At 34.5% G+C, this 18514-nt stretch overlaps 3 protein-coding genes across 4 annotated transcripts; all 3 read left to right on the plus strand.

Annotated features, from left to right (window-relative positions):
• Positions 1–4243: 4243 nt before the first annotated feature.
• On the plus strand, positions 4244–5934 carry LOC130512334 (uncharacterized). The gene is made up of 2 exons (XM_057010195.1): positions 4244–4389; positions 4863–5934. Exon 2 carries the CDS (start codon positions 4868–4870, stop codon positions 5861–5863), a length of 996 nt encoding a protein of 331 aa, XP_056866175.1. The 5' UTR covers positions 4244–4389; positions 4863–4867; the 3' UTR covers positions 5864–5934.
• A 4235-nt stretch (positions 5935–10169) lies between these two features.
• LOC108861078 (UDP-glycosyltransferase 82A1) lies at positions 10170–14202 on the plus strand. Its single transcript, XM_056985641.1, has 3 exons — positions 10170–10644; positions 13124–13758; positions 13863–14202. The coding sequence occupies exons 1-3, from the start codon at positions 10170–10172 to the stop codon at positions 14136–14138; spliced, it is 1386 nt and encodes a 461-aa protein (XP_056841621.1). The 3' UTR covers positions 14139–14202.
• An 876-nt stretch (positions 14203–15078) lies between these two features.
• Positions 15079–17832, plus strand: LOC108857130 (OVARIAN TUMOR DOMAIN-containing deubiquitinating enzyme 11). 2 transcript variants are annotated; one of them, XR_001950310.2, is made up of 10 exons: positions 15079–15269; positions 15519–15759; positions 15920–15993; positions 16117–16171; positions 16261–16335; positions 16725–16798; positions 16904–16948; positions 17138–17233; positions 17320–17376; positions 17500–17644. XR_001950310.2 is itself a non-coding variant. In XM_018631065.2 (10 exons), exons 2-10 carry the CDS (start codon positions 15538–15540, stop codon positions 17541–17543), a joined length of 735 nt encoding a protein of 244 aa, XP_018486567.1. In that variant the 5' UTR covers positions 15083–15269; positions 15519–15537; the 3' UTR covers positions 17544–17832. The 2 variants fall into 2 exon arrangements, 1 of the variants encoding a protein (XP_018486567.1); XM_018631065.2 differs by having other exon boundaries at positions 15083–15269; positions 16900–16948; positions 17149–17233; positions 17500–17832.
• Positions 17833–18514: the final 682 nt, after the last annotated feature.

The raw sequence follows: 18514 nt of genomic DNA on the forward strand, positions 1-18514 counted from the left end.
TATAAGTTTGAAGTCATGCATGGCGTGCTTATATAAGTCCTAAAAGTACGTAATCACATCCCATGCACGGCTGTCTTTTATCATGCGCGATTAGAGCATTGATCACTTTGATAAAAAGGTACTATATGTTATCGGAATCCTATTCCTATATATAATAAATGAAATGAAGAAATGGTTTTGAGTTACCAAATTAATGATTTTCGACTGGTAACTTTGGTTTTGAGTTAACAAATAAAGAATTTAAAATGATTTTAGGTCACCAATCTATAACAAAATATCAGAATTCGAACACACACATGACACGTCCAATACTATCCATAAACGTTAGTCCAGCAAGCCAATCAGGATATTTGTCTAAAGAAGTGGTTAGAATAGTGGTCACGTGTTAATTGATTCGAATGCATTTTTTGTTCAAAAGTCATAAAATTTGTTCCTTTATACATTTCCTTTAAAAGCATTCATATAAATTGGGCTTATCAAATTTTAAATACTTTGTTAACACATCAAACATATTTTAGTAAGAAAATTAGAAAATACAAATAGTCTGAGACGGATCCTAATATTTATGATCATGGTTCATTTCATATTAATTTTCTTGTTGATCATATTGATTTAAATGTTTCAATAATATTAAAAAGGCCTATTTAGGTGAATATACAAATTCTTGGTGGTAATTGTAGATGTGTGCATTATTTTTAAATATTTGCAGAACCAAGGAATTTTTGTCACGATTTGTCAATTTTGTTCTCCAAATAATACATTCGTATGATCTGCTATCGGTGAAGTTGAGAGGAAAATATTATTATTTTGGACAAAAAGAAGCATAAAGTAGAAACTGAATCCGGATTCATTTTTAAAGATTGAAGATATAATAATTTGAAACCGGATATAGTTACAATAATTAAAAAGACGAAGGTTTACAAATATTTTACCGGTGTTTGAGAATTTTTTTAAAACTTAGATATTTAATGAAATTGTTGGTGGGGAATGGTCCACGTCATATTAACACAGATTCATGTTCAGTTTCGGATATCCCGATATAAACTTTCCAATGTTGTTGAAAAAGTAAATAAGGCTAAGAAACCGGTTATATTTTGGTGAGACAAGATATTTTCGGACACGATAAGTGAAAGGAAGAAGAGAAGATATTTTCGAAAAGGATAAGATATTTTCGAAGAAGAGAAGAGAAGATTTGTTTTCTAACTAGATATCCGGATATAAGGATTTGATACCAGATAGGCTAAGATTTGTTTTCTAACGAGATATCCGGATATAAGGATTTGAAACCAGATAGGCCACCATATATTATATGTCAGACCAGTGGCTATAGTGGCGGCCTATATATAGGAAGCCTAAAGATTATTACAAACTCATATGGTAGTGATCTACCGGATACGACATCAAATATCCGTATATTCTATAAGTATATCATGAAAACTACAAAATGAAAAATGTATCATGTTATTCGAGTCGAAAAATACATTGGATGATTACAAAATCATCATCATGTATATATATATATAACCAGATTTCTTATTGTATATCCGGTATATAACTAGATTTCTTATTGTATATCCAGTATATATGGATATAAAGATTTGATACCAAATAGGCCACCATATATTATGTGTCAGACCAGTGGTTATAGTGGCGACCTATATATAGGAAGGCTAAAGATTACTACAAACTCATATGGTAGTGATCTACCGGATATGACATCAAATATCCGTATATTCTATAAGTATATCATGAAAACTACAAAATGAAAAATATACCATGTTATTCGAGTCAAAACATACATTGGATGATTACAAAACCATCATCATGTATATATATAACCAGATTTTTTATTGTATATATATAACCAGATTTCTTATTGTATAACCAGATTTTTTATTGTATAATAAATTTGCATTATTGATATTTTTTTTGTGCAACCGATTGTTTCAAGTTATTCCGTTTCAAGTCTAACATGTACTGTGATTAGATTTTTCATTTTTGTCTGGAAATAAGGATACTTTCGGGATTACCTAAAAATGCACAGGGTCTTATCCACTTACATAATTAGCTTCTATATTTTTGATATCTAGTGCAAAAACCCTATTAAAAATTTATTATTGATTTAAATGTTTCTTACAAAAATGAAAATTACATGAAAAATGATATTAAAATAAAACTTTTAACAAACTACAAACTTTATCAAAAAAAAAAAACGAACTACAAACCCAAAAGAATAATCGTATGCTAGATCGATCAGCCCTCAATTCTCAAACTTAAGACCGATGGTGCGTACAGCTTCTCACTTGGACCAACAGTTCATCTCAAACATATACTGTATATATGGACTGTGTAAAAACCTTATTTTACTACAATTAGACAACTGATATTTATAAAAGATAATAAAAACAAAAATCAAAATTACATACTGAAACAAACGAATAAAGAAGAATTGCAGAGTCGAGATGGTTAATCTCTTTCTTTGAATCTTTAAACGCCCTATAATGTAACGGTTGCATGGCGCTCAGATTCTCATAATACAACTGCACCATTGTTTCTGTTTACCATCACCGAAAAACAGAATCGATCGAACATAATTTGTGATGTATTCTTAAACACAAAAAAAAAATAAAAGAATACTAATCATAATGGGAGAATGTTTTTTGGATAGTGTGTGTATCTTCCTCTCAAATGCTTAGAAGCATATATATAGAAAAGAAGAAAAATGAGTACACCATTCATACGTTTAATACAAAACTTTATGTTATGACTTATTCTTTTAAAATCACAACAAAACGTAAGATGTGTAATAATGGAGGATCTAAGTTACATATCATAATGAAAATTTATTTCCATTGACCATGACTATGTAACTTTCAAGCAAAAAAATATTATTACTGTTTCAAAGTTAATAATATAATTTGCAATGGGTTCATATTTTTATATTTAAACAAATATAAAAGATAACCATGAATATGATTTAAAAAATTGTCAGACATAATGTCTAATAAATTTAAATCCAAATTCAAACTCAAATATCCAAAGTGATATATTTGCTAATTTTATACTTAACCAAATTTAAAACTTTACGAGCTTTGTAAGACATTTATTTTGTACCTTTATTTTTCATTCAAAACTAATTCCGATTTTGACATATTGTAACACTACTTCATAGTGTCTAACATTCGGTTTTTTGGATGAACGTGTTCGCCCGAAAACTTATCAATAAATGGTCTTAAACCATTTCGCCAAAACCGAGTTCCAACAGATTGTAGAACTGTACTATTTTCTATTAATGTATGGACCAAATAGTTTAGTCATTGATTAGGAATATTCAATATGTAGTTTGCGATCTTTTTGGATTGCTGGTGTCAACGTGCCCACGACTTTCCCTTTTAATGTTTTATCAATGATTTTTGACTGGCTTCATGCGATTACTAAAAATATGATTAACTCCGGTAATTTAGCCGGAATTCTTAACTCATAATTTGATTTTTTCGATTAAGAAATGGTTCTTATATTTCTTATTTAAGAGACGGTTCTTAGTTTTTCTTAATTAAAATTTAAAAAAATTAAGAATCGTCTCTTATCCAAAGCTAAGAATCCAGTCAAAGTTAATCATTGTCTAACGTTACTTAATGTTTTATATTGGATTTAATCCATGATTTTCATTTCCATACAACATGTTTTATTTTAGTTTAGCCACCATAACAGTGTACAACAAAATCACGTACCAGTTCACATTTCTTTTTTCACCTACAGATTCGCAAAATATATGCGAGGGTGCATTAGTGCATACTGTCAGCATATATACCGTAGAAAAGGATATTTATGACCAAAACGGTGGTCCATACCGGAAACACACATGTCGATAAAGATATAAATCGTAAATATATTAAGATATTAGCTAGCATGCTCACTGCACAAGTAACGGCCCAACAACCAGAAATAGAATATAAAAGTTTCCTTAGAAAAGTTGTTTACAAAAAAAAAAAGTTTCCTTAGAAAAGGAGTGTAGGAGTTTTGCTCTCTGATATAATATAAATCATGACCGGGGTGAATATTTACATATTATTATAAATATGATGATTCATCTTGTACAACAGATGTCACTAAGTCATCTATCACCATCATCATGCACATGTCTTCTTCTCATTAAACACAAGATGACTAACCATTTTATTCTTGTACTATATATATGAATCGTGAAAGAAGAAGAGAAGTTAAGTTGAATCATAAAAACTCAATCTCATATTTTCTCTCTCACATTGCTCACCACCAACAAAAGCATTCATATAATAAATATTTATATTTTCTTTTTTATTAATTCACAACACGTTATCAGCACGACGAGCTCTTTTATACCGACCGTTCTTAAACCAAGGAAACGAGGTGATGTTTAAATTTATGTCTTTAAATATATTTAATTTATTTTAATTTTTATTTATTATTTCGGAGTGAGAGGCTAGGCCTTCTCCGTTTATTTTCTGGGATGATAGGCGTTGCCTTCCCCGACTGATTGTTAAGATAGGCTAGGCCTTCACGATCAGAGAAACACGTGGTAGGTTTTACCTCCGTGAATAAAAGGTCAAAAATGGAAGGCTAAGCCTCCTCGAACCTTGATTAAAAGAAAAGGTTAATATGGCCGACTATGTCGCCTCGAACCTTTCAAAATGATCAAATATGGAAGTCTAAGACTCCTGGATCATATGGTGGGCTGGACCCCCAATTTTATTTATGCTATTTAAATTTCTGCAATTTAAGTTTACGCAATTTATTTTTTGCTTTTACTTTATGCTTTTAATTTCTGCATTTAAATTATGCATTTATTCTCGTCTATATTATATTATTATTCTATGATACAGTAATCATGTCGAATTTGACAAAGCTCGAAATTAATGCCCTGGATATTACGGGAAATAATTATATGACCTGGGCAGTAGGTGCAAGAATGCACCTAAGAGGTAGCGGGCTTTTGGAAACCATCGATAATACTAAAACGGTGTCGGATGAGAAAAAGGCTAAAGCCATGATATTTTTACGACACCACATACATGATGGTTTAAAAGATGAATATATTACAAAAGAGGATCCTGGGGACCTCTGGCAATCTCTTAAAGAGAGGTTTGATCACCAGAAGTATGTGATCTTACCAAAAGCCAAACACGAGTGGATCCATCTCCGGTTCCAGGACTACAAAAGTGTAAGTGAGTTTAATTCCGCTATGTTCGGAATTACTTCAAGGATGATGTTATGTGGAGAGAAAATAAGTGATTATGATATGATCGAGAAAACTCTCTCCACGTTCCATCCTGAAAATGTAGTCCTGCAGCAACAGTACCGGGTGAATGGATTTAAGCGTTACTCGGAGTTGATGCAAATCCTCCTTGTAGCGGAGAAAAATAATCAACTCGTGTTGTTAAACCATCAAGCTCGTCCCACTGGATCTGCTCCATTCCCCGAAGTGAATGTTGCATCATCCAGTTATGATAATTGGAGAGGACGAGGACGTGGACGTGGTCGAGGTCGAAATCATGGTCGTGGGAGAGGACGAGGAAGAAGATTCCGTCCGTATGATGAAAGAAATAAAAAGGACTCTCAAGAGAATGAAAGGGGCCGGGATGATAAAAGGCAAACAGAAAAGGTTTGCTACAGATGCGGCATGAAAGGTCATTGGGTACGTACTTGTCGTACGCCAAGACACTTAGCCGATCTGTATAGAGAATCCCAAAAGGGAAAAGAGAAAAGTGGAGGTGAAACGAATTTCATCTCTGATGAACCCGGGCCATCCTTTCATGGTTTAAATGATGATACTCATCTCGACGTATCAGATTTTCTGGTTGAGCCAGAAAACATCGATGTGTGATATAAGATCGATGTGATATAAGTTTACTGTATTATAGTATCGTTATCTTTTGTTTTGTAAAATAGATGTTATGTTTTCATGTTTATATATTTAATAATATATGTTTTATAAATATTTTAAATTCAGAAAGAATGCCAGACTTTGAGACTATGGATGGAGATATGTGCTTGGCGGATAGTGCGTCAACGCACACGATAATTAAAGATAGAAAATATTTCTCCAGTCTCAAAATGAAAGATTACGCTGGAAGCGTAAGTACAATATCTGGTAATGCAAAGATTATTATGGGCTCTGGTAGAGCGAAATTTTCAATGCCAGGGGAACAATATTTGAAGTAAATGATGCATTGTATTCCCCCAAGTCTCATAGAAACTTGTTAAGTTTTAAGGATATCCGAAAGAATGGATATCATATTGAGACTATGAGTAAAAATGGCATTGAGTTTCTTTGCATTAAGTCCGAGAGGAAAAATATATTGGAAGAGTTAAGAATGTTATCCTCTGGACTATATTGTACAAAAATAAACATGACTGAGTCCTATGCCGTGGTAAACATAAAGTTTACAAATACATTTAAAATCTGGCATGAGAGGCTAGGACACCCTGGTTCAGTCATGATGAGAAAGATAGTGCAAAACTCGAATGGCCATCCGTTGAAACACGGAAAAGTTTTGCAAACGGGCGAGTTTACATGTAAAGCATGTTCTCAAGGAAAGTTTATAACTCGGCCATCACCAGCAAAAGTAGGCAATGAATCACCAATATTTTTAGAAAGAATACATGGTGATATATGTGGGCCGATTCACCCACCTTGCGGGCCATTTAAGTATTTCATGGTATTGATTGACGCATCTACTAGATGGTCAAGTGTGTGTCTTTTGACAACACGAAATACGGCTTTCGCAAAGTTCATTGCCCAGATAATAAAGCTGAGAACGCAGTTCTCAGAGTATGCCATTAAGAAAGTAAGGCTTGATAATGCTGGTGAGTTTACATCGCAAGCCTTTGATGATTATTGTATGTCAATGGGGATTGATGTAGAGCATCCAGTTCCCCATGTGCATACACAAAATGGCATGGCCGAGTCATTGATAAAACGGTTGCAGTTGATTGCAAGACCGTTAGTCTTGAGAACAAAGCTCCCAATTTCTATATGGGGTCATGCTATTTTGCATGCAGCTGCACTGATTCGGTTGAGACCGAGTGCATATCATAAGTACTCCCCATCACAATTAGCATCTGGGCAAGAGCCAGATGTATCCCATCTCCGTGTTTTTGGGTGTGCGGTCTATGTTCCGATAGCTCCACCACAAAGAACAAAAATGGGCCCACAAAGGAGATTGGGAATATATGTGGGTTATACGTCACCAAGTATTATAAGATATCTGGAACCAGTAACTGGTGATATGTTTACGGCAAGATTCGCCGATTGCCATTTTAATGAGGATGAATTTCCAGCATTAGGGGGAGGAATTAGAGAAATTCCTAAAGAGATTACTTGGTGTACACAGTCGTTGTTACACCTTGATCCCCCTACGAATCAAAGAGAGCTGGAAGTTCAGAAAATTGTGCATTTGCATAAATTGGCAAACCAGTTACCAGATGCGTTCACAGATACGAGAAGGGTGACGAAATCATATATACCCGCTGAAAATGTTCCATCAAGAGTTGTTGTTTCTGGGGAACAAACTGATGGAAACAAAATAAATGAACCTGAGGTTCAGTTAAAGAGGGGGAGACCAGCGGGTTCGAAAGATAAAAATCCCCGAAAGAAAAAGAAATTGGTTGAGCAAAGTGAAAAGGTTCTAGAAGAACCTGATATTGAAAAATGTCTGAAAGAAGGCATAAGTGAAAAGGTTCAAGAAGAACCAAATAAAGATAAGGATCCAGATGACGAGGAGGGAACAGAAAAGTATGAGATTTCCATCAACTACGCCCTTGATCAAAAGTTATTGATCAGAAATAAAATAAAAGATGTTGATGGAATGTTCTCCTTTTCTGTGTCCAAAGAAATCAATCACGAAAGTGATGATCCCGATCCAAGGTCCATTTTAGAATGTCAGAAAAGACATGATTGGGAGGAGTGGAAGAAGGCCATTCAAATTGAATTACTCTCCCTGAATAAAAGAGATGTCTTTGGACCTATTGTCATAACGCCTGAGAATATAAATCATGTTGGGTATAAGTGGGTATTCGTGAGAAAAAGAAATGAAAAGAATGAAGTAACACGATATAAAGCCCGATTAGTAGCCCAAGGTTTTTCTCAGAGACCGGGAGTTGATTTTGAGGAAACGTATTCCCCGGTAATGGATGCAATTACATTTAGATTTTTGATGAGCCTTACGGCGTCAAAAAGTCTTGAAATGCATCTCATGGACGTTGTGACAGCTTATTTGTATGGATCGTTGGATAATGATATATATATGAGACTCCCTGAAGGGTTGAAAATGCCAGGGGCATTGAAAGAAAAACCTAGGGAGGTATGTTCGGTCAAGTTACAGCGATCACTCTACGGATTAAAGCAATCCGGACGCATGTGGTACAATCGCTTAAGTGACTATCTCTTGAGTAAAGGATATGTGAACAATGCGATATGTCCCTGCGTTTTTGTTAAGAAATCGTCATCTGGCTTTGTGATCATTGCTGTATATGTAGATGACCTGAACATGATTGGAACTCAAAAGGAGGTTGATGATGCTCGAACTCATATGAAAGAGGAGTTCGAAATGAAAGATCTCGGCAAGACAAAGTTTTGTCTTGGGCTCCAGATAGAGCATCTCCGAGAAGGAATATTTGTGCATCAATCAAACTATACGAAAAGGTTATTGAAACGCTTTCGTATGGACCAAGCGACTCCTTTGAGTACTCCAATGATTGGTAGATCTCTCAATATTGAGAGTGATCCTTTTAGGCCCTGCGAAGATAGCGAGAAGATATTAGGTCCTGAAGTACCTTATATGAGTGCTATCGGTGGGCTCTTATACTTGGCAAACTGTACCAGGCCTGATATTGCTTTTGCAACTAATCTCTTAGCAAGATATAGCTCTGCTCCTACTCACAGGCATTGGAACGGAATAAAACATCTATTCCGATATTTGCAAGGTACAGTTGATTTAGGGTTAATGTATTTTAGAAAACCCGAGTTTGGTATGGTTGGTTTTGCAGATGCAGGATACTTATCAGATCCTCATAAGGCTCGATCTCAAACCGGCTATGTTTTTACAATTGGTGGAACCGCGATCTCTTGGCGGTCCCAGAAACAAACTCTGGTTGCAACTTCTTCAAACCATGCAGAGACTATTGCGCTTCACGAAGCATGTCGAGAATGTGTGTGGCTGAGATCGATGAGTCACCACATACAAGATTCAAGCGGAATAATCAACAAGAAAGAACCGACGAAAGTTTTTGAAGACAACTCGGCTTGCGTCGCTCAACTCAAAGAAGGCTATATTAAGAGCGATAGAACGAAGCACATCCCTCCAAGATTTTTCTCGTACATTCGGGAGCTCGAGAAAAATAAAAAAGTGGACATCGAATATGTACGGTCATGCGACAATCCGGCTGACTTGTTCACCAAGTCTCTTCCGACTACAACATTCCGGAAACACGTCGACGGTATCGGGATGCGGCGTTTGCGTGACTTATAAAAAAAAAGCTATGTCCATTATTTTCAAGGGGAAATTGCGTCAGTGTACTCTTTTTTCCTTATCATGGTTTTTATCCCACTGGGTTTTTCCATGATTAGGTTTTTAACGAGGCACTACGTAATACAAGATGAATAATCAAGGGGGAGTATTATAAATATGATGATTCATCTTGTACAACAGATGTCACTAAGTCATCTATCACCATCATCATGCACCTGTCTTCTTCTCATTAAACACAAGATGACTAAGCATCTTATTCTTGTACTATATATATGAATCGTGAAAGAAGAAGAGAAGTTAAGTTGAATCATAAAAACTCAATCTCATATTTTCTCTCTCACATTGCTCACCACCAACAAAAGCATTCATATAATAAATATTTATATTTTCTTTTTTATTAATTCACAACACATATATTATTATACTAAAACTACTGGAGCACACCTTCATTTTAAGGAAAGTGGACATCTTTTTTACATGCAACAGATTGTCTGAGTCAATATAGCACATGCATGGTGTGCAATAATATTAAATTAATGATCTTGTATACAGCCTTTCATATTACTTGTTATATTAACCCTAGTTCACATACCAAGATCAATTACCACAATTCAGAAAATATATGAAGAATTGTATCAAAACAGAAGCAAGGAACAAGATATGAAAGTAACACAAAAGCCAAAGATAATATTCATCCCTTACCCGGCGCAAGGCCATGTCACCCCGATGCTCCACCTCGCGTCGGCCTTCTTCAGTCGTGGATTCTCCCCTGTCCTTATGACTCCCGAGTCTATCAACCGTAGGATCTCAAAGTCTAACGAGGATCTTGGAATAACGTTCTTAGCCTTATCAGACGGTCAAGAACGTCCGGACGCACCTCCCTCGGACTTCTTCTCGATAGAGAAGTCGATGGAGACCATCATGCCGTCTCAGCTTGAACACTTCCTGCTAGAAGAAGACGTGGGTGCGGGCCGTGTGGCTTGTGTTGTGGTTGATTTGTTGGCTTCGTGGGCTATAAGAGTGGCTGATCGGCGTGGTGTTCCTGTCGCCGGATTCTGGCCGGTGCTGTTCGCTGCTTACCGTATGATCGAATCTATACCAGAGCTAGTACGGACAGGCATAGTCTCCCGAAAAGGTGATCTGATTTATTTTAAATTTTAACAGTTGATTCATATATATCATAGTTGAGATATGTGCCAAATACATAATAGTTAGTCACTTATAAATATGCATACTAATTTATTTTTGGTGACCTAAAATAAATTGATAATTATATATATACAATCACAGAGTCGTATCCATTTGAACCCTGACACAACCGTGTGCAATAGTAATGTGGTGTCCAATAGTAATGTGTGCATCTGCATATCAAAACAAATAGGTACTTTCCAATTAAGAACATACATAAACATAAAACATAAAATGTGTGTTAACTAATTGGCATGTTGTACATATTGAAATAGATTGGGATTATCTCTAAATATGTATTAAAGATAGAGATTATCTAGTTGTAGAATTATCCTGTATACATTTAGTCTAATACATATAGTGTTTCAAATTTATGTATAAATATATTTGTAATACAACAACAAAGATAGTCTGTTTATCTGTCTGTTTAAAATATCTTTAATACACAGGTACGTCCCAATGAAGTATGTGCATACGTACTAGCGCATGTACTATAACATATACATAAACAATAGTATACCCAAAGAAAGCCTATTAGAATTACTGTGTCTGTATACAAATCAACTACGTAAAGCATGTATATTTTAAAAATTTCTTACTAATAGAGCATGTATCGTTGAAGTATAAGATAATATATCTAATGTTTTGGATTGAATATTCCTACCAAGTGGACCAAACAAGTAACGTTTATCTCGTGGAATTGTCACGTTGATTGAAACCAAATCCCATACCACACACATATATGTATATGATCAATATCGTAACTTTTTTGGATAGGGCATTTTTGTGAATTTCAAAAAGTTAAATTTGGTGAGTTTATAAAAGATGGTAGAGCAGACATACAACGATTTATTTTAAAATGTTAATTTTTTCTTGATCAATTTAAAATGTTAAATTTATTCATCTAAAAACCTATATTACAGTCAGGGGCGGAAGCAACTAAGAGATAGGGGTCAGCTGACCCCTATAAATTTTAATTATTTACAATAGTTTCTGTAAATTTGCAATACCTGACCCCAGTTAAAGTCTCTTAATGACTCCTATACAATATAAGCACAGTTTCGTTCAATTAAAATAATTATTGTAAACCGGAGCTTCTAGCTCTAGTGGTAAAGGGTTCACAGCTATGAGTTCCGTCACTTGGATTCGAATCCCGACCATTGGAGAATTAACATTTTGGTATCGCCAGGAACAGAATACCGATACGTGGCAACATGTGACTAATCTGGACCATTTCTATAGGATCATGATACATATGTATAATTAAAAAAGAAACTAAAATAATTACTGTAACATTTTAAATCTAATCCAAATCCACGTACATTATTTTTCCAATGAAATGCCCATGAGTAACTTAGGGCAACATTATCGGTAAATCCCAAATGAAAGTTCTTATTTTTGGTTTTTCTGGTCTGATTTAAAAAATAAAATAAAAAAGAAGTTAATTGCAGGCTGCTACGTATCCGTAGAATCCGTGAACAGTACAAAAATTCAACTTCACTTGGTTCTTAATCAGCGACATTTCTCTCATTTTCCCCTCGGTTCTGGCGTTTTGTGATCCCCCTAGTAACCCCTAAGAAACGACCAATAATGTTGGTCTTAGGCAGCGTGAAATTGGTTTACTGCTAAAGTAATCATGTACATGCTAGAAAATTAGTTAATTTTTTGTGAATGTTTATTTTTCCTGTATTTGTCTTCATCGTAGGATATATTCCTTCACTATGTTTATTCATTAAATTTCAATTGATTTTATATTCGCATAACAAAACATTTACATTAATGCTAAAAAATGGGTCTTACAATAACTTATATAGAAAGTTTTAAATAGTATCTATGTATATAATAAATATAATTAAATTATGAATAATAAAATAATTTAATTATGAATAATAAAATAATTTAAATATTTAATTTAAAAAATTAATTCACTAACATAAAATATTACAAGGTTCTTATATGTATAATAATAAAATATTGTAGATTATATAGTATATTATTTACAAAAATTAATTTTTACTATATGTTTTTGGTCGAAAAAAAATATTGACCCGGCAACAAAATTTTCTGGTTCCGCCACTCATTACAGTGGAATGCAACCATGGTTTAGAAAATAACTTTTGGAACAGAACCGCATGTTTTTGTAAAGTTATGTTAGAGACACTTTATCTGGTTGGTACAGTGATTATAAAAATATAGATAACAATAATCAATTGGTGTGATCAACCGATTTTAAATGTACGTGTTAATATCTAGGTGGTCTCTTGTAACCTACGTTAGAGAATATCAAATAAATAATTACATAGGAGTCGAGTCACATGTAGCTTCTTTTTTACAATAGTCACATGTAACTTTATATATAGAACACGTTAGAGGTGAAATACAATTTGATTCATTTGTTCTTGGCTACTTAACGATTGCCTACTAAGTTATAATTGTACCATTAGGCTGTCCTCGTCAACCAGAAAAACAATTACTCCTACCGGAGCAACCGCTCCTATACACTGGAGATCTATTGTGGCTGATCGGTACTCCGACGGCTCAAAAAAGACGATTCAAGTTCTGGCAAAGAACCCTAGAACGAGCAAAAAGTCTCCGGTGGATCTTGGTAAACTCATTCAAAGACGAATATGAACTTGAGTTCATTAATAAGGACAACAACAATCGAAACCCTCGAATTCTTTACGTTGGTCCATTACATAACCAAGGAGCAACAAGTGATAAAACTTTAACCAAGAACCCTAGTTTCTGGGAAGAAGACAGATCTTGTCTTGGCTGGCTCCAAGAACAGAAGCCAAACTCAGTCATTTACATCTCATTTGGAAGCTGGGTTTCTCCAATAGGAGAATCAAAGATTAGAACGTTGGCATTAGCGTTGGAAGCATCAGGAAGACCTTTCATTTGGGCGCTAAACCGGGTTTGGCAGGAGGGACTGCCACCAGGGTTTGTCAATAGGGTCAAGAACCAAGGAAGGATCGTGCCATGGGCCCCACAGATTGAAGTTCTTAAAAGCGACTCAGTGGGTTGTTATGTGACTCATTGTGGCTGGAACTCGACCATGGAGGTACCTTAAACCTAATTATTTATATACAATATTTCTAAAACGTATGTAGTATACATCCATACACAATGTGTATAGTTTTGAGTCCTGAGCTGTTTGTACAATAGGCGGTGGCAAGTTGTCGGAGGCTAGTGTGTTATCCCGTAGCCGGAGACCAGTTTGTGAACTGTAGATACATTGTGGATGTATGGAAGATCGGGGTGAGAATAAGCGGGTTTGGAGAGAAGGAGGTTGAGGATGGGTTGAGGAAAGTAATGGAGGATGAAGAGATGGGTGAGAGATTGAGGAAGTTGAGAGATAAAGCAATTGGGAATGAAGCTCGTCTGTGTTTGGATAATAGTTTTACTATTTTCAAGGATGATATTTGTGGGTACAATATTTGATTATTGTTTTGATTGAACCATTGCAGTTTTTTTTTCACTCTTAATATAGCAAGTCAAAACTCATTTATATAAACATCACACTTTCTCTCCACCAAAATGTTCAAATCACCAAAAACAATTATTGTTAACCCTTAAATAAATGATTTCAGATAATTAGTTTGTGTGTAATAGTATATAGTTAGCCAAAATGATATGCTGATGAGAATAACATGTTTAGTACTCCCTCTGTTTTTATTTATAGGTAGTTTAACATAAAAGCATGCATATTAAGACTTTTAAACTTTTTAGAAATCAGCAAGCAAAATACGCTGTTTTATCTATTAACACATTCATTTTTTCTTGAACATTTAATTAGAGAGTGAAGTTATTGTTATTTTTAAGAAGAACATTTAATGGAAAAGTAACACTTTCTTATTAAATGAATTTTAATTATATTATTTCATTGCTTTGGAAAGTGAAACAAATCTATTTTGCTAAAACTACCTACAAATAAAAATAGAGAGAGTAATAATTACTATTTGATTTTTAAAAATTATGTCACAAGATACATTAATTTATATAGAAATTCATCTAAAATTAATACAGAAATGTTATATGATAAACAAAAGTTAATTTTATATCGTCAAATATTTTAGATTTTGGGTTATCTTGTAAAATTTTTTCAATATAAAAGTATTATATTAAAGAGAAAAAGTATTATATTAATATTTTAGCTACTCAGTTAGACATTTTTTTTACTTCTATTATATCACTATGTGTAGCACAAGATAGAATATATTAATATAAAAAATCAGAGATATTTTACATACCAAATAATAATACGATTAACTGAAATTAACAATGTTAAACAATAAAAATAATAATTAAAAAACGTAGAGACACACGCGCGGTACACGTACCGTACGACTCAGACTCTCAGACAAAAAAACAAAAGAAAAAGAGAGGCTGACGCATCCTTTGACCGCCAAAGAAGACGAAAACTAGTCCGTCTTTGAGAGGAACGAACTCACGAAGAATAAGAAGAAGAAACCCTCTCCCGAGAGAAGACGAATCAGAGAATCTTATTTATCTGATCTAATCGAGCTCTGTTGCCAAGTCAAAACCAACGGATTGAGCTTTCTTAAATTTTCGGTAATTTTTTCTGAATTTATATTGTTTGCTGTTCGATCGTAGTCGGATCAATTTGTGATATTTGGTCCATGATGCTGCAATTGAATTGGGAAAGTGTCATCTTTCGTCACGGATTTCAACATTTAGTAACATTTGGATTTTGGTTGTTTACTTGATGCTTCTCTCTCTCTCACGATTAGGGTTTGTGTGTTTGATCCATAATGAAGCTTATGAGCTATTAAAGATATGTTCTTTGTACTTGTATTTTAGTGTAGAATCACAAAACACCATGAGTGAAGAACACAATACGAATCCATTTGCAAGTGTAAGTGGAAGTGGAAGTGGAAGAGCAGGGGGCAGTACAAGTGGGAGCTCAAACTCTAGTTTTAGTAGCAGCGTGGCGGATACAGAGGATGATCAGACCATTGCGCGTATATTAGCTGAAGATGAGAGCTTAAGAAGAAGAGAGGGCATGCTTGGGAGGAGACTCTCTCATCTAGATTCTATCCCTGTAATGATATTACTAAGTTTCCCTTTTTAAAACCCTACTACTATTATATGCTTGAATGTGTTGACTATTCCTAGTTTTTGTTAGTGACAATGTTCTTTGAATGTGGCTACTCCTACACTTGAGAGTAACCTTTTTGCTTCTTATTGTATGGGATTGGCAGCACACTCCTCGGGTTAACAGGCAAATACCCGATATAAATGATGCAACATTAGACCATGAGCTCCTCTCTGGGAGGTTCTTATCTTTCTTATTTGTTGTCTTTCATTTGGTGCTGATTAGATCATTCATTTGTCAAATTCCTTATAGTTTTCTTCAAGTCTATATAGCTGTTAAACATTGGTTATGTTTGGTGGTCAGGTTGGCCACATATGGCTTAGCTGAACTACAGATGGAGGGGGATGGAAATTGTCAGGTGCGCCCGCCGGAAGGAACATCCATATACAGATTTCTTTTTTTTTTAATTGATTTCGACCTCTATCATATGTTATGCTTGTTTGCCAGTTCCGTGCTCTAGCAGACCAGCTTTTCCGCAATCCAGATTACCATAAGCATGTTAGGAAGCATATTGTAAAGCAGGTACTGTCTGAGAACCCATACTGCAACTCTGTTTCTTCTTCTTCATAGGATGCATACTTATTTGTATGTATAACCAATGCCTTCAGGGATGAATCTATTTAGGCAGTACCTCCAGCGATGAATGGTTAATTGTATGTATTTTCATTGTTTTCATAGACTCTAGCTTCTTCACCCCCTCAAGCTGTGTTTTGTCTCTCTGGTGACTATGTTTTCAGTCGCTGAAACTCTTTTTTTTTTCTCGGCTTTTAGCACTCAAGACTCATGTCCTGAAGTTGTTTTCAAAACACTATTTTTTATTTGTTGTGAACTCCTCTGAACTTAGTTTCTCTCCAACTTGTTGGTCACAAATTACTTCATAGTTTTGACTTATCATGTATTTTCTTTTACAGTTGAAAAAGCAACGAAAGTTATACGAAGGATATGTGCCGATGAAATACAGGCACTACACCAGGAAGATGAAGAAGTGAGTCATCTTTTGTTTTTTGCTTTTGCATTTGTACCAGCGAGGTATAAAATTATTCTCTGATTCATTCTTTTCTGCCAATAAATTTCGGATGTGATTAGACAGGGTGAATGGGGAGATCACGTTACACTGCAAGCTGCTGCAGATCGCGTAAGTTTTCTTAAAAAAAAAAAGAAGGAAATATCGTGTTTTTGAGCTTACTATAAGACTACAACATCAGTTTATTAACACACTTTAGAGATTCTGTCAGCAACTGCATCTTGAGGAATCATGTTTTTGATTCACTCACATTTCTCGTTCTTTTTTTGTTTTTACTTAAATGACTGGCTGCTGATTCAGCATTACTGTAGTTTGGAGCCAAGATCTGCTTAGTCACATCATTTCGGGAACAGTCGTACATCGAGATACTTCCCCATGACAAGAATCCTCTTAGAGGTCTGCATAACCTCTCTTTCTGCCTTGTTCGCTCTCTAAGCCAACTTTACTCGGGGTCCTGATTAATCCTTCTCCCTCTTCTGCAGAGGCTTGGCTTAGCTTTTGGAGCGAAGTGCATTACAATTCCCTATACTCTAGTGGAGGTAAACTCAAGTCTTTTCTGTCAACTCTGCTTTTTAGTGCTATTTTATCATCTTTATATCTCCATGGTTTCATTGGATCTTAAATCTCCAACTTTCTGACTTAGTAGTTCCTTACTCTTCCAGATGTTCCCACAAGACAAGCCAGGAAGAAGCATTGGCTCTTCTAGGATTGGATTCATATACATGTATAGTGTATATTCCCTAGATTGTGTGAACTTTGTAATAACCTCACTCACTCTGTTACATGCTTTATCATTGGTTTCCTTCTCTCGACACCTTCATTTTAAAAGAACGAGTAAGCGTAGATATCTATGTTACTTTTTTATATTATCATTTGATTTTTTGGACAGATATTTTTCCAAAGTTTACTTGTAATATTCTGGATCATAACAACTATGTAACAGCAAATAGTGTTAATTAAAGAGGTGGACCATAATGAGTCGATCAATTTCAACGGCCCGGCCTTGCTGAAATACTTACGCATGGGACCAACACGTAACGTGTCGTATAGTTTTATATAGTTTTGATATATATATCTATCTTATTAAAGCTGAAGTACAATTTCGGTGTGTTTGGATACTTGGATAAGAGTTTTTTTAAAAATTGGTGTGTTTGGAAACATGGATTGTAGTCTTTTAAAAAAAAAAAAATTTTGTTTGGAAACAAAGATAGTAGTATTAAATAGAAAAATTAATGAGCTTAAGTCATTAAGTCCATTATAAAAGAATGTTGTCAATATATATAAGAAAAATACAATACAAAGCCCAATTTGAAATACCAACTCAAATTATGGTTTTTATATTTCATATTAAGTCTTTAAAATATAATATATGTAATTGTTTATATGATGATACGTATTAAATACTATTAATTATATGATTACCTTTATGATGGTACATATAAAATACGATTAATTATATGATGAAATTATACGATATATAATAATGACTAAGGATGGGTTTTCAGACATCCATACGGGTTTGGTTCTGATTGGTTTGCGTTTCGGGTTTTCGAGGTCAAGGATTTCAGTCCTATTAGAATGTTTCTAAATTTTTGTTTGAGTTTGATTCGGATCTTTGCGGGTTTGGTTTGGGTTTGGATAACCTATTTAAATTATTTTTAAAGTTTTAAATCACTA

Source organism: Raphanus sativus, chromosome 5 (genome assembly GCF_000801105.2).
Source record: "Raphanus sativus cultivar WK10039 chromosome 5, ASM80110v3, whole genome shotgun sequence".
NCBI lineage: Eukaryota > Viridiplantae > Streptophyta > Magnoliopsida > Brassicales > Brassicaceae > Raphanus > Raphanus sativus.

Bases quoted from the DNA above. Each gene is read 5' to 3' on its own strand.
- LOC130512334 (XM_057010195.1), top strand. From the start codon at position 4,868: ATGTCGAATTTGACAAAGCTCGAAATTAATGCCCTGGATATTACGGGA.
- LOC108861078 (XM_056985641.1), top strand. From the start codon at position 10,170: ATGAAAGTAACACAAAAGCCAAAGATAATATTCATCCCTTACCCGGCG. The intron at 10,645-13,123 runs GTGATCTGATTT...TTGCCTACTAAG, and splicing joins AGGCATAGTCTCCCGAAAAG to TTATAATTGTACCATTAGGC. The intron at 13,759-13,862 runs GTACCTTAAACC...TTTGTACAATAG, and splicing joins GCTGGAACTCGACCATGGAG to GCGGTGGCAAGTTGTCGGAG.
- LOC108857130 (XM_018631065.2), top strand. From the start codon at position 15,538: ATGAGTGAAGAACACAATACGAATCCATTTGCAAGTGTAAGTGGAAGT. The intron at 16,799-16,899 runs GTGAGTCATCTT...GGATGTGATTAG, and splicing joins TACACCAGGAAGATGAAGAA to ACAGGGTGAATGGGGAGATC. The intron at 17,234-17,319 runs GTCTGCATAACC...CCTCTTCTGCAG, and splicing joins TGACAAGAATCCTCTTAGAG to AGGCTTGGCTTAGCTTTTGG.